Source organism: Orcinus orca, chromosome 9, assembly GCF_937001465.1.
Source record: "Orcinus orca chromosome 9, mOrcOrc1.1, whole genome shotgun sequence".
Lineage (NCBI taxonomy): Eukaryota > Metazoa > Chordata > Mammalia > Artiodactyla > Delphinidae > Orcinus > Orcinus orca.
Window position 1 is genome coordinate 1562285 of NC_064567.1, and position 14317 is coordinate 1576601.

A 14317-nucleotide genomic window follows, 5' to 3' on the forward strand; every position below is an offset into this window, starting at 1 on the left:
AATTGTTAGCCTTCTACTCTTAGATGGATTGCTTTCCATTAGTCTTTTCCATCCCATGCCATGCATTTTGGTTCCTTGATTTCCGTTTGTCCGTTAACTTTCATGCCTTCTCAACTACCACTTCTGCACAAACTCCCTGGAACTCCTGAAACTACTCTTCTCCACTTTTAATTACTAATTTAAAAAATCCTAAAACATGCTTTAGTCACAACTTTGTATTCTTCCAGCTTCCTTGGTCAAGTACTTTTATTGCAGCTGCTTCTCTACCAGGAACCTCAGTTGATTGGCATGTCCACTCCTGTCCATCACTTGGGTTCACTTTTCTCCCAATCCAGTTAGGTTTCATGGCCCATTATTTCACTCACTCTTGCTAATACCCTAAACCAGTGGTTCTCAAATGGTGGTCTGGGGATTTCTGGGGGTTGGTGGTTCAAACGCTGGGAGCAGATGAGGTTAACTATAAAGAGCTTGTGGAATGAGAATAGATTTCTGGCTCCGCTCAGAAATCATAGAGAAGAATAATGTTTAAAGGCTGGCAGGAAAAGGGAAGCTAGTGATGGAGTCTGGGAGAATAATCAGAGAAGGAGGAAGATTGCTGACGTGCAAGTTGCTGCTTAGAGGGCAAGTGAAATCATGAAAGTGTAATTTGGCTGTTGGGACATCACTGACCACTGCCAGAAGCACTTTGAGTGGGTCAGTGGGCGTGAAGTCAGAGAAGTGGTTGGAAGAGTGAGTGAGTGAGTGAGTGGTGGTGAAAAGTGGAAGTCCGCAAGTGTAGGTTGTAAAGGGGAGGAGAGAGAATAGGTTATTTGTTAGAATCATCAAGCCTGTGCTAGTTCTTGGGGACTCAGCCTACATCTGCCTCAGCATCTAAAAATCAAGCTCTTGTGTTGTGTTGTATAGCATCATCAGGCTTCCTGCATTGCTTAGAGTCTTGGCTTGAGCTTGCCTGAAACTTTAAAGGCCGTTTCATTTCCCGTTGCCCCTCACTTCTGTTGTTTCTCAAATCCATTTATTCTCCCATTCTCCTGCGTGACTTACATACTTCTCGCCCCACCCTCATGTGTAACTCATTTGATGAACTTGTCTTTCACTGAGAAAAATAGAAGCCATCAAAAGATAATGTCTTTGTGCTTCTACCACCATCTACTTACCCACCTGCAGAGGGACTCAAATGTTCTCTCAGTTCCTGCTTTTCCTCCTCCTCCTCCTTTTTACTTTGGATAAATTTTTGTATGTAGCCCCTCAACTTGAGCACATTTCTTCAGCGATTCTCCCTTTCTTTCTTGCATCAGAAGTAAGTACTGGGTTATTTCAACAACTGTATAACTTTTCTCATCTTAAAAAAACCCCTCTCAGCAGTCCCTTTTACATTTCCTTTGCTGCCCTTTATCATAAAACTCCTGGTAAGAACTGTCTACTTTCATTTTGCTCCAAGTTTTCTCCTTGCTTAATCCATTTCAGTCAGGTTTTTCCCTCCACCCTTCCAGAAAGACAGCTCTTGTCAAGGTCACCGATGACCTCCATGTTGCTAAATCCAGTTGCCCGTTCTCAGTGCTCATCTTACTTGGCCTTTCAGCAGCATTTGACGCGGTAGATAATTCCCTTTTCCTAGATAAACTTTCTTCACTTGGCTTTCAGTATGTCGGTCTCTTCTTTGCTGCTGCTTCTCAGTCAGCTTTTGCTGATTCCTTCTCTTGAGTTGGCTTCTAAATATTTGAGAGCCCAGAACTCTGTTCTCAGACTTCTCTTCTCTGGCTGTACTCACCACCTACAGTGGAAATCTCATCTAGTCTTATGGCTTTAAGTACCATCTATCTGCTGATGACTCTTCTTTTTTTCCCCCAGCCTGGTTCCTTCCCCTCAGCTGTACACATTTTTATATCCAACTGCCCATTCAACCTCTCCACCTGAGTGAATAATATATGTTTCAAATTCAGCAATGTAAACGCTATTCTTATTTCTACCCCAAAACTACTCCTCTTTTGACCTTCCCTGACTCAGGAAATGGCAACTCTGTCTTTCCAGTTTCTCAAGCCAAGAACCTTATGTTTATTCCTACAAGTCCTGTCAAGTCTGCTTTCAAAACATACCCAGAACTTGATAACTTCTTAACACCTCCACAGCACAGGTCTAAGTGACCTTTCCTCTATATTATTGCAGCGAGTCCTAACTGGTCTCCCTGCTTCCGTCATTTCCTTTTTCTAATTTATTTTCCACACTGTAACTAGAGTGAGCTTTTTGCAGTATGTCAGATCATATCACTACTCTGCTCAGTGGATATTTACTGCCTTGTCCATGATCATTCTCAGTCATATGGCTGCCAACCCTTCTTCAGAAATCCATGCATAGGGGTGATCCCGAGGCTTTATCATCACCTGGAATGGTTTCATTTGAGAGTCTTCAAAGTATTTCTACCATGGTCCACAGCTCCATGAGGCCTTTATCTAAAGCACACTTGATCTTTGACTATACTGAGATCTCCCATTCCTTCACCCATCCTGTTTTGCCTCCGTCCCCTAGATCTGATAGAAATTAAAAGGAATTTAATATTAAAAAAGTATCTTGTTCAACTGCTGTTCGTTTTGACATGTGGTTTAATTATTGAATAATCGACCCCCACCCCCACCTTGATTTGTGAGGCCTTGTGTATGTACAACCACCTGACATGAATTTTTATATGATAGAATCTGTTTCATTGATCTGTCAGGTTTTGGTGTCAGCACACTCTTTAAATGTTATTGAAGCTTTATATTAATAGTACGTTTTAATATTTAGTAAGGTTAGTAGCCTCTCATTGACTTTATTTTTCAAAATTGTTGGTAATGGTCTGGTTCTTTATAGTTCCACATGATTTTGAAAACAACTTGGTCAAGTTATGAAAAGCAAAATGTCCACTGGGCTTTTTTTTCTGGAATGGTTTTAAACTGGGCTGACTAGTTTGTATAAGTTAATATTTCATAACACTTTTTGTTAGCTAAATTTTTACTTTGTAATAGATTAAATTCTTTTTCCCTATGAATGCCAAAGATGTATCTTCTGTTACTTAAAAAGATATGCAAAAATGTAAATGATTTGTTAAATTTGTTTTGTTTCAGATCTGTTTCCTTCTCTTTGCCGTTCTCTACATTGTCTCCTACTTCATCATCACAAGATACAAGAGAAAATCAGGTTAGTAGACACATTGTTATTAAAGCTTTGATTCTAATGCCAAGTGGTCTAGGCATGGTCCATGGCTATATGGTGCCCATCGGCATAGTTAGTATATTCAGTATGCCTGTGATGGAAGCAAGCAGTTGCCTGGTACTAAGAGCCCTAAAAATAACTTCCAGGGAATCTGACTACTCGCAGGGTCATCTTCTTAGGCCCGAGCCCTTTTTTATCACCATTCTTATGTTCAACTAAGAATAGTCCAGGGCTCTTTACTTTCTGGGAAATTCCAGAGTTTATGAGGATATTTGGTTCCCTGTGACTGGCTCTGAATTTGAACATACCCCTCATCACCCCCACCCAGTTCTTTCTCTGACTATCAGAATATCTTTTCTTTTTCTGAAGCGGTATAGAATTTAGAGTCTCCGTAATACCATTTAGCATTCAATTATATATTATATTATCCTTTTATTATTTCATATGTATCCTTATCTCACCAGAGGGACCACTGTATCTTTTCTTTTTTTTAATGAATGTTGTGCTGATTAATTCACAGATTTTTATGCCAGAGTTTTATAAGTAACTAACCAGTTACTTTACTGACTTCTGTTAAATCTTAGCTATTTCCTAGAAATCACAAGATTTCCACCTGTGATGCTGGGCTAATAGTAGGTGCCATGTGAATAGTTAAGGATTCCATATATTAAAGCTTCCTTATGTTATTTTAAACTTGTCAGAATTTTGAAAGAAATCAGGAAATAGTGCTTGCTCTAGTGCACTACTTGGCTCTGTGACTGCACTGAAATACTCCTTGGATTCTATAATCTCTCAGAAGTTTGAAGACCTGGGATCCAAGACAGTATCTTAGCTGTTTTAAAAGATGTTTTGGCACCAGGTTTCATAGATTATGGACACAGAAGGAGGGAGAGATAGAGAATGAATGAATAATGCATTGTTTTAGGGGAAATCAGGGGATGATGAGCAGGAAAATAGGGTATTTATTAGATGCTTTTTAGAGTAATCATGGGAGAGGGTAATGAGGACCCTGGACCTGGTTGGTAGAGGGTCGGCAATAGAATTGAAATGGATATGAAGCTATTAAAACAATCTTCAAGATATGGTGGTTGATTGGATGTGGGTACAACAGTATAAAAGTTAATTGTGACTATGTTATTTTGTGGTCTCTTTGGTCTTAAAACTATTTTGGGCAGTCAGTAATTAAGAATGGAGATTGGTCTAAGAGAATGGCCCAAATATGCCATTGTCACTGAAACAGGTGGGCGCTCAGAATTCCACAGACCTACGCAGAGAGCCTTTGAGGACAACCCCAGTTAGGCACTGAGGAGAAGGAGGGGCCAGGGTGTTGTGTAATATTTTTGTAATTGGATCATAGTTTCCTTAGCTGGTAAGATTACGTGGGAGGACAAAAAAGATGGCCAACAGCCATGAGAGAGGGAGAGGGTAGGGTGAGGAAGCACAGGAGCAAGGGCCATCTTGCTCCTACTTAGAAACGACACAGAACTTGATATATTTCTGTCTGTAACTTGAATGAAATGATGAAGTATCAAGGCAATGGTATCCAAGGTGGTTTAGGATGATCCAAGAAAGTCCTCATTATTACCATTACTAACAATAGACTCCAATTACAGAAAACTGTATGAGTTCTAAAATTCTGAATTTTAATTTTATAGTAAAAATTTTTTTTGGCTATTATCAACCAGAAAATTTCATTCATTAGCAATTTCACTGACATCGTATAACAATAAACTTGATAGTGGTTCTGGGGTTCTACTGAGTTTTATTTCCTTGAGCACTAAATATTTTGGAAGATCTTAATTTACATATGGGAGTTTTGTTAATCAGGATTTTTTTTTTTTTTTTTTGCCGTATGCGGGCCTCTCACTGTTGTGGCCTCTCCCGTCGCGGAGCACAGGCTCCGGACGCGCAGGCTCAGCGGCCATGGCTCACGGGCCCAGCTGCTCCGCGGCATGTGGGATCCCCGGACCGGGGCACGGACCCGCGTCCCCTGCATCAGCAGGCGGACCCTCAACCACTGCACCACCAGGGAAGCCCCAGGATTTTTTGATCAATCAAAACACTCTGTTCTTTAACATATTCTATCCTATCTGATTTAATGAGATTTAGATTGTGATCTGTGCTGAAATAAACACAGTGCTTTTTGAAAATAATTTCTATTCAATAATTGCTTCTTCAAGTTTATATTTTTGTTCATGCTTTTATTAAATTAATGAAACATTTTGTTGGAAGATAAAAGAATATTAATACCTTGAACATTTTTGCAGATGAGCAAGAAGATGAAGATGCCATAGTCAACAGGATTTCGTATGTATTTTAATGTTCGATTGTCTTGTTTCTCATTCTAAAGTCATACGTGTTCGAAACTTAATTTTGCCTTTTGGGCAGAAATATGGAAAAAATTCACTTAAAGTATTACAGCACCTTTATCAAATGTTAGTCCTATCCTTGGAAAGCACATATAAGCAAATACATGGATAATTGAGGATTGATTATCTCCTGTTAAAATTTGCTTATTTAAGGAGCCAACAGATTTAATCTTCAGAGGATTTAACCAGGAAATGGGCTTAAGATTGGGAAAATTGCTGGGCCAAAGAAAGAAAGAAAGAAAGAAAGCTCTTGGCTGTTTGAATGGCCTTGGGACAGGGAGCAGACATCTCTTCTGGTTAATTGAACATTTACCTACTGTGAGCAGGGAGATGGGCCCAGACGGTCCTCTTAGGTTCCTTATAGCTCTGTTTCTGCTTGTGTATGCTGATGATAGAGCCCAGCTAAAGGGCAGACATGAATTCTTTCCCAGTCCTCCAGGTGTGAAGTACTTGTGAGATGTGCACCCCTCTCGGTTTAGTCTGCATTCCACTTTTGGTGGTAAATCTACTTAAATGCGTTTGTAGATCAATAATTTGTAAAAAGACAAGAACACGTCCCATTGGATTTTACACTTGCATTGTGTTTTATGAAAATATGGCTGTTTCCTTGTGGTGGTGCCAGGGAGCGGCCTCACCTGCTTTACATGGCAGCTGGCATGGCCTGTCTGAGGGGTTTGGGTTTCTCCCAGCAGGTGGTTTTTGCATCACGGTGATGCGCACAGATGTCCCCTTCCTGAAGGCAGATGTGTGTGCCCTTATAAATTCAGGAAGGGGAAGTGTGGAGGAGAAGGTCACCTGGGAGGGCGGCTCTGACCTAGCCTGTCCCCCTAGCTGCCCCACCCACTGGTCTGTTTGTCTCCCACTGCCTTTCTTCCCTTCTGTGGTGGAGTGAGTGAGAACCGAGGAGTCAGGCAGAGCTGGGTTCACATTCTGAACTCAAGATTAACTTGAGTTCAGAAGAGATTGAGAAAGATTCCTTTCCTCCATATGTGAGCTCGAGCTACCATCTGCTTTGTAGCATGTTGTGTGGATTAAATAACATACACACAAAAAAAGTCGGGGGGTGCTCGGTGCGCGACAGGTGTGAGCTCAGGGTTGTTGTACTTCTCCCCCAACCCTCTTTCCTTGCCCACCCTCCTCCCACTGAAGAGGAAGGAGCAGAATGAGATGCTGTGCTTAAAGGAGGAGAAACAGTGGTCCAGGGTTCTGAGAGTTCAGCCAAGTCCCCAAGGGTAGGTGATGGCCAGCACCATCTGGCCACCTGAGGGAGGGAGGGTTCCCCGCGGCCTACTGCAGCCCCGCGTCAGGCTGAGGAGTCTTTCCCTGGCCTCTCTCACCTCCCTTTAAACCCACCTTCGCTTTCTCTTTTGCTCCTTAAAGGCCTTCGTTCTGTCCTCTGTTTGTATCCACTCATGCCCCCAAATTCCCTCTCTCTGTTCTTTTCAACCCTAGATTACATTTTCTCTCAGCTGGTTGTTTGATTTGATTTGGATCAAAGCGCCTAACTGGTGAAACTGCTTTTAAGGATGGCTTGTCCAGGCAGGAGGGAGGCTTGGTGCGGAGGTCAGAGCACGAGGGGGTGACCTGGTGTTGACTCCCAGGATTTGAGAGGAGAGAGGAATCCAGGCACGATGTTGTCCCAAGGGGGTGAAGAGGGGCACCCACTGCGTTGGGGAGTGCTCTGTCATGGGGACTCAGAGCCCATGTAGGGTGGGAAGGGTGTCCCTGGTGGATGGCCTGGCCTGGCTGTCAGTGCTCAGGTGGGGAGGGTGTTCACAGGGCAGGGCAGTCCAAAATGGGGCTCACCTGAGCACATGGTGCCTCTAGGCTGAGGGGGTCAGTGAGGCAGGAGGCTGTTAAAGACAGTGGGGACCACTTACAGTTAGTGAGAGCGGGAAAGCAACAGGGAACACTAAGTTGTTGTGGTGCAGTTGGAGGCATCTGTATGGACCCACGTTTTTCAGTATAGTTACTGAACCCAACCTAGATGTGAAGTGTGGATGCATGTATGTGTTTTTATGTACATGTATACCTAGTGCATACTTACGCCCCCTAGAGCTGCCTGTCCGTGCTCACCTGGGAGCATGACACCCCAAGAGCAAGGAGTATATTTAGCACCTAGATTTTTGTTTCCACTAAAAGGAATCAGTGCTCCTTGGGGGGAAGGCTGATTGCAGGGCTGGGGTAGGGAAAGTTCCAGGCTCCTTTCATCCATCTTGTAGTGCCACAGTGCAGGGAAGTGCTCAAGAGTGATGGCAGCACATCAGGAAGACAGGGAATCCTTCAGGGGCTTTCACACTTACTCAGGGACAATCTGAGCGTCACAATCAGGATTGTCATGGATCTAACACAGAACAGAGCAGAGCAATCTTGAGTCCATACAGATAGAAACCAACAGGTGAATAACTTATTTGACAAGGAACAGGATATCTTCCTAGTTCCAAACTTAACTCCCCACAAAGGGAAGAGGAACTTTAGAGTGGAGAGCCTTGGCAGACGGCACCTTGGCCAGTGAGCAGAGACTGCGACCAGTAATGGGGCAGACAGACATCCTAGGCCACCTGGTAGCCTGTAGAGAGGAGCGTGAAGCATGGCGTCTGTGACTTTCCTGCCTTGTGGACATGTCAGACTCCACAGAGCCAAAGCTGGCTCCCTCATCTCCCTTGCCAGCCCGCTCAGCTGCAGCCGTCCCCGTCACAGCTGATGTCACAGCGGATGGCCGCTCCACCACTGCCACTCTCACGAGGTGGTCTTGGTCATCCCTGAGCCCTCTCTCATCCCGCACTGGGCAGCCCTGTTGGCTCTCTCAGAATCTGCTCCCTTTCAGAAGGGGAGATTTCTGAGGTTGCCTTCAATTCCGAGGCGCACTGTTTCATAGTTGTGTAAGCAGTGACGGCTGCCATTTTCTGACTTGACCCAGGATCTTACCTTGAGGACCCCTTGCCAGCATTTAACTCTGTCCCATCAGCCTTTTATGGATAGTTCTCCTCACAGCTACTCAAGGGCAACAGGGAGCCTGGTATTACCTTTTTTTGTATGTCTAGGGCCAATCACAGTACCTAAAGTGCAGTAGATTCTAGAGGGTTTTTTAAAAAAAATAAATTTATTTTTGGCTGTGTTGGGTCTTTGTTGCTGCACGCGGGCTTTCTCTAGTTGCGGAGAGCGGGGGCTACTCTTCATTGCGGTGCATGGGCTTCTCATTGCAGTGGCTTCTCTTGTTACGGAGCATGGGCTCTAGGCGCGTGGGCTTCGGTAGTTGCAGCGCACGGGCTCAGTAGCTGTGGCTCGCAGGCTCTAGAGCACAGGCTCAGTAGCTGTGGTGCACAGGCTTAGTTGATCCATGGCGTGTGGGATCTTCCTGGACCAGGGCTCGAACCTGTGTCCCCCGCATTGGCAGGCGGATTCTTAACCACTGCACCACGAGGGAAGTCCCTAGAAGGTTTTTGACGTAAGATCCAGTATTATATTTACAGTGACCATATATATTTAGGATTTTCTGGGTCACTTTTGATTTCAAAACTTCATCTGTTTGCCCTCATAAGCTTACTCCTTGGTCAGATTACATCTCCCAGCTTTAGACCTGGAAGCCATGGTTAGCCTTCACTGCTGCATGCGAGTCAGTGTCATGAGCACCAAGAGAGGAGGGACTGACTTTACCGAGAGGAGCGAGAAGGGAGCCACTGAGGAGTGCTTCACGGGGCAGATGACGCAGAGGGGACCCGAGGGAGAGGGCCGACTGTGCCCAGGACACGGAGCCAGAAAACCCATTCATGTTGGGGGTACAAGGAGGTTAGATAAGCCTGCCTGTATGTGGGAATCTGTCGTGGCCAGAGGAGCCTGGAAGGGCAAATTGGGAGAGCTGTGCGGGACCTGGAATGGGGAGATCGTGGATGTGGTCTTAATTTTCATGTTTGAAGAAGGAAGGAATGGTAGCGACAGACTTACGAGGACAGAAACGAAGGTTGCTTGAGGCACTGGTGGGTAAGTGCTGGAGATGGCAGTGGGCCTGGGGCGAGGGTGTGTCTCTGCTTTTCCCAGGAAACGTGTTGTCCCGTTCAGCAAAACCCGTTTGTAAGACTTTTTCTGTGTCTGAACTGAATTGTATTTTTGGTGTGTATCATATGGTCTACATTAAAAAATTTACTAGTGATTTACTGACCACGGGAGGTTTCATGGTTATTTTCAGCTTTTAAGTAGGAAAACGCTTCTGTTGGTTGCCACAAGATGGCATTGGCCTCAAAGTTACTCTATTAGATGTGTATTTTGAGTGTTTAGTATCATTTTTCTTATATCTTCTTACATGTATTTTCACGTTCTTTCTACATTAAATTTAATGGAATGAATATTAAATTAAGGTTTCATCTCTAATGTCAGTGAGGTTTCCTTTTCCTTTGCCATTTTAGTCTTTTAAAATAATCTTTAAAAAATTAGGTATAAAACTTTAGACATTTCAGACGTGTAACTGAGAAAGAGAAAGCACCCTGTAGTCCCACTCTCCTAGGAATTGTTATATATTATGCTAGATTTTTTTTTTTTTTGCGGTATGCGGGCCTCTCACTGTTGTGGCCTCTCCTGTTGTGGAGCACAGGCTCTGGATGTGCAGGCCCAGCGGCCATGGCGCACGGGCCCAGCCGCTCCACGGCATGTGGGATCTTCCCAGACCGGCGCACGAACCCGTGTCCCCTGCATCGGCAGGTGAACTCTCAACGACTGCGCCACCAGGGAAGCCCTATGCTAGATTTTTAAATGTACCTCTATTTTCCTGTGTGTAATTATGCACTTTGTGGGGGGGGGCGGGGGGAGAGCATGTTTTATATTTATTGTCCATGCTTTTCTTCGTGTTTTTATTTTTAATTTATTTTAGACATCTTTCCATATTAGTACATATTAGAGATATCTCATTTCAAAAAATGACAAAATTGTGTTTTAAATATTGTTTAATGTATAATTCTAATAGTTGCCTACAGTTTACTATATAGTTTATTTAACCTTTACCCATTTTAAGAGATGGTAGACCAATAGGTTTGTAAGTTTCTTCTTCCTGAAATAACCATTTTCACGTCTTTTTTCATTCTGTGTTCACAAGCATTTTTTCAACTGAGCCGGTTTTTGTGTTGCTGTTAGCATATATTGCCATAGTTGTTAATTAAATGCAATTGTGAAATAAATACTTAAATTTAAAATAGGAATGAGACTACAATTTATTCTTCGTAAAATGTGCAAAGTATTCTGTCTCTAGTTTATGTCTGCTTTAGGCCGACTCTTTAGACTTAATGGTTTTTTCACAGAGTAAGTTTTAGAGTTGGTCTAGTTTAACTTCCAGGACCATACGTATATCACTTGTCTTCCAACTACATATACTCAATGAAATGCATATGTAATTCTTTTTGGATTTAAAAAATTTAAGAGTTTTGATTCTATTCTTTTTTAATTACTCCCATATTCTTTGCGTTTTCCAACCACTGGTGACAATGATGCTCTTCTCTTCCAGGTTGTTTCTGAGCACGTTCACTCTAGCAGTTTCAGCTGGGGCAGTTTTGCTTTTACCCTTCTCAATAATCAGCAATGAAATCCTGCTTTCTTTTCCTCAAAACTACTATATTCAGTGGCTAAATGGCTCCCTGATTCATGGTTAGTATATATTGCTTAATATAATCACAATTAATGTTTTAATTTTCTACTGTACTATATTTAAATTTTTTCCTTTTCTTAGTTTCTTTAATAATTGGCATCTTCCTTCAGTAAACCATTTGAGTCTTTAATAAAATCAGAAAACCAGATTTTACTTACTATTCCTATTCGTAGTTAGTTGTGAAATGCTTTTCTATAAGAAGCAGTTTTTATACTGACTGTGATTTTGATAAATACGGTTTCATTTAAATATTTAGCAAGAGAATTTTAGTTTATCTGGATATGTCAGAAGAACTCAACCTCCATTTAGGATCTAAAAAAAAAACCCACCATAGTTTCTATTTTATTTATTTGCTGTTAGTCATTTCATTTATTTATTTCTTTAGTCATTTCAAAATGCATGATAGAAGGGGGAAAACTCTTTTGTCATGGACAAACTTTAAAATTAATGTGGTTTAAAAAAGTAATGACTTATTTTGGCAACATGGTATATTGCCTTGAAGCAAAACAGACCTGAATTCCAATCTTGGCTCTGTCATTTTCTGGACATTTTTAGTGAGGTAGGACATTTTAATTTTAATTTATAAAATAAATTAAAAAATCGAGTACACATATCTTTTTTATATGTTTCATTGTCTTTTGCCCACTTTTTTCATATTGAATTATGTTATCTCTTTATATGTGAAATACATCAGCTATTTATCAGATTTTTGTAAATATGTTTTTCTAGTTGTTAGTTTACTTTTTAATTTTGTTTTTTTTTGGTTACAGAATTTTTGCATTTTTATGTTGTCCAGTCTTTTTCTTCCTTTGATTTCTCTCTTTTGTGTTTAGGAGATCCTTTCCCTTCCTGAGATGTGACAAATGCTCCTTTTTTTTTCTTGTTCTTTTAAAAATGGTTTTGTTTACACTTAACTGTTTAATCCATCTGGAGTTTATACAGATAACTACCTTTTTTCTTACCCATTTGTGTGTGTTTAAAGAAATACATGTTTGCTGTAGAAAATTTGGAAAACAAAATTTACAGTGAAGAAAATTACTATTACTCACAGTCCTACAACCCAGAGAACTACTGTGGATACTGTGACGTAAACCCTTCAATGTTGTGTGAGTGCACATGTGAACACATAACCAAATAAATAATGAAATGGAACCCTACTGTACTCACTGTCGATTTGTCTTTGCACCCATCATCATATAGTGGGGAGGTTTCCATGCCTGAAGTACTTTTCTGTGCTATTTACAATATTGCCTAGAGCCATTATAATCATGAATTGTTCCCAATCTTTTAGTTTAAAAAGCTACATTGTACATCTTTACAAATAAATGTTTGTCTTTAGGACAAATTTCTGCAGTTTACTTTCCCAGTAAGCATACTTTAAAGGTTTTTGAAAAGATATTTCCCAATTATTCCTCAGAAAAACTGTCTGATTTTTGCTAGCAGTTCCACTTTCATGTAGTGTGTGAGCGTCTCTATTCCCAAAATGTATCTTCACCAATTTTGGGCGTTAGTTAAAAAAAACCTACCAATTCAATAGATGAGAAATTTCTGTTTTTAAATTTACATTTCTTTAATTACTAGTGAGGGTGGACATTTACAAAGCACATTTATAGGTCATTTGTATTTATTTTTTAGTAAATTGCCTCCCTGTATTTCTTTGCCCATTTTTGCGGTGTTTTTAAGTATTAGCTATCTATCAGGTTAATTGCAAACATTTCCTTCCCAATTGTCCTTTAATGCTGCTTATCCTGTTTCTTGACAAGAAGAATTTTAACATATTAGTCGATCACATACTTTACACTGGGCTTGTGGTTTCTTTCAGGCTTCAGAGTCATTGATGCTCTGAAGACCCAATGAATTCAGTAAAACTTAGGACTAATTATTAAGTGAATAAAGAGAAATTACTGCATTTTTGTTGCTTAGCAATTGAAAAACTCAAGCAAATTAAGGTTTTTACTGAAATTGACGCAGAAAGTAAGCCATCTGCTGAAAAGTCGCTATGAAAGGCAGGAAACAACCTGGAAAGTAATGGTGAGTTGAAAATATATTTATCAGGATTTTTCTGGTGAATTATTTTTAGGTGACAGTGCTGTGTGTTATTAACCTATACATAGATAATATATGATTAACAAATGTTTTTTGCATATGTTGTCTGAAACATTTGTCGAAGACTATTCCCTCTGGCCCTAGCTTTCTGTAAGGCTCTGGGTTCTGTGGGCATACGTTTTTGAGGGTTGAGCTCCAGGTGTTTTCACTAGCAGTGCAGGCGGTCTCAGGCCAGGCTAACTAGTATTATGAGTGACCTGGCCTTTGTTTCCAGTTTTACTAAAAAGAAATTGTATGATATACTTAATGACCTTCAAATACTCTAAATCAGAGCCATTTCTTTTATTCTGTTTATGGACTGGAAGTGAGAGCTACCAGTATATGACATGCTATCTATTTAATGCTGGCGGCATTAACCTTGGAAGTAAATGTATTTGTTTGTGTTGGTTGTCTTTCTCATTATAATGTTAAGGGGTGTAAGCTCGCGCATTGTACCTTGTTTATAAATCAGGGCTTGGAACAGTGCTTCCCACATAGTGGTAGCCCAGTAAACATCTGTTGAGTCAGTAGATAAACTATAAACAATAACTTTAACCTCCAGGGAACCACATCAGCTGAAAGTTGGGGAGCTAGAGGAAGAGCCCTCTTAGTTATATCATTGCTTCTAGATGTATTCTCAGAAATCGGTCTTGGGAAGCCTAAGCCGTCAGCTCTGGACATTGTTCTTGAGGGTTTTATGACCCCTGAGTTTGTTTCTGCTTCTAATTTTTTGGTAGATCTGTATCCTTTACTGCATGTAGTGAATTTCGTAAAGCTTCCTATTTATCTTTCTCTTCTGAATTCATAGTTTTTTTTTAACCTTGTGGATGTCATCCAAGGGTGTGTTTATTTCCTCAGGTTGTCTTGGGGTTGAAGACTTGTCAACCTCAGATATGCTTGCTTCTTTGCTTTTAAAAAATTATAACAATTAATGGGGCCAAACTGTCATAATGGAGACCTAGGAGAGCCCATGGGATATAGTTCTAGTATGAGTTTGAAGGCCTCAGTGGTGACAGTAGCCAGGTCAGCTTTGGAGAGTGTAAGT

At 41.2% G+C, this 14317-nt stretch overlaps 1 protein-coding gene across 19 annotated transcripts in view; it reads left to right on the forward strand.

Moving 5' to 3' along the window:
• The window catches only part of LMBR1 (limb development membrane protein 1), a 155504-nt gene that overhangs the window by 22009 nt on the left and 119178 nt on the right, over positions 1 to 14317 (forward strand). For 12 of the 19 annotated variants that reach the window (XM_004281232.3, XM_033408269.2, XM_049715052.1 and 9 more), the window contains exons 2-4: positions 3099 to 3171; positions 5454 to 5493; positions 11047 to 11186. In XM_004281232.3, the coding sequence (XP_004281280.1) occupies positions 3099 to 3171; positions 5454 to 5493; positions 11047 to 11186 (253 nt within the window). Of the gene's footprint in view, positions 1 to 3098; positions 3172 to 5453; positions 5494 to 11046; positions 11187 to 13110; positions 13219 to 14317 lie in introns of those variants that run through there. The other 7 variants (XM_033408272.2, XM_049715053.1, XM_033408274.2 and 4 more) reach the window with 5 other exon arrangements.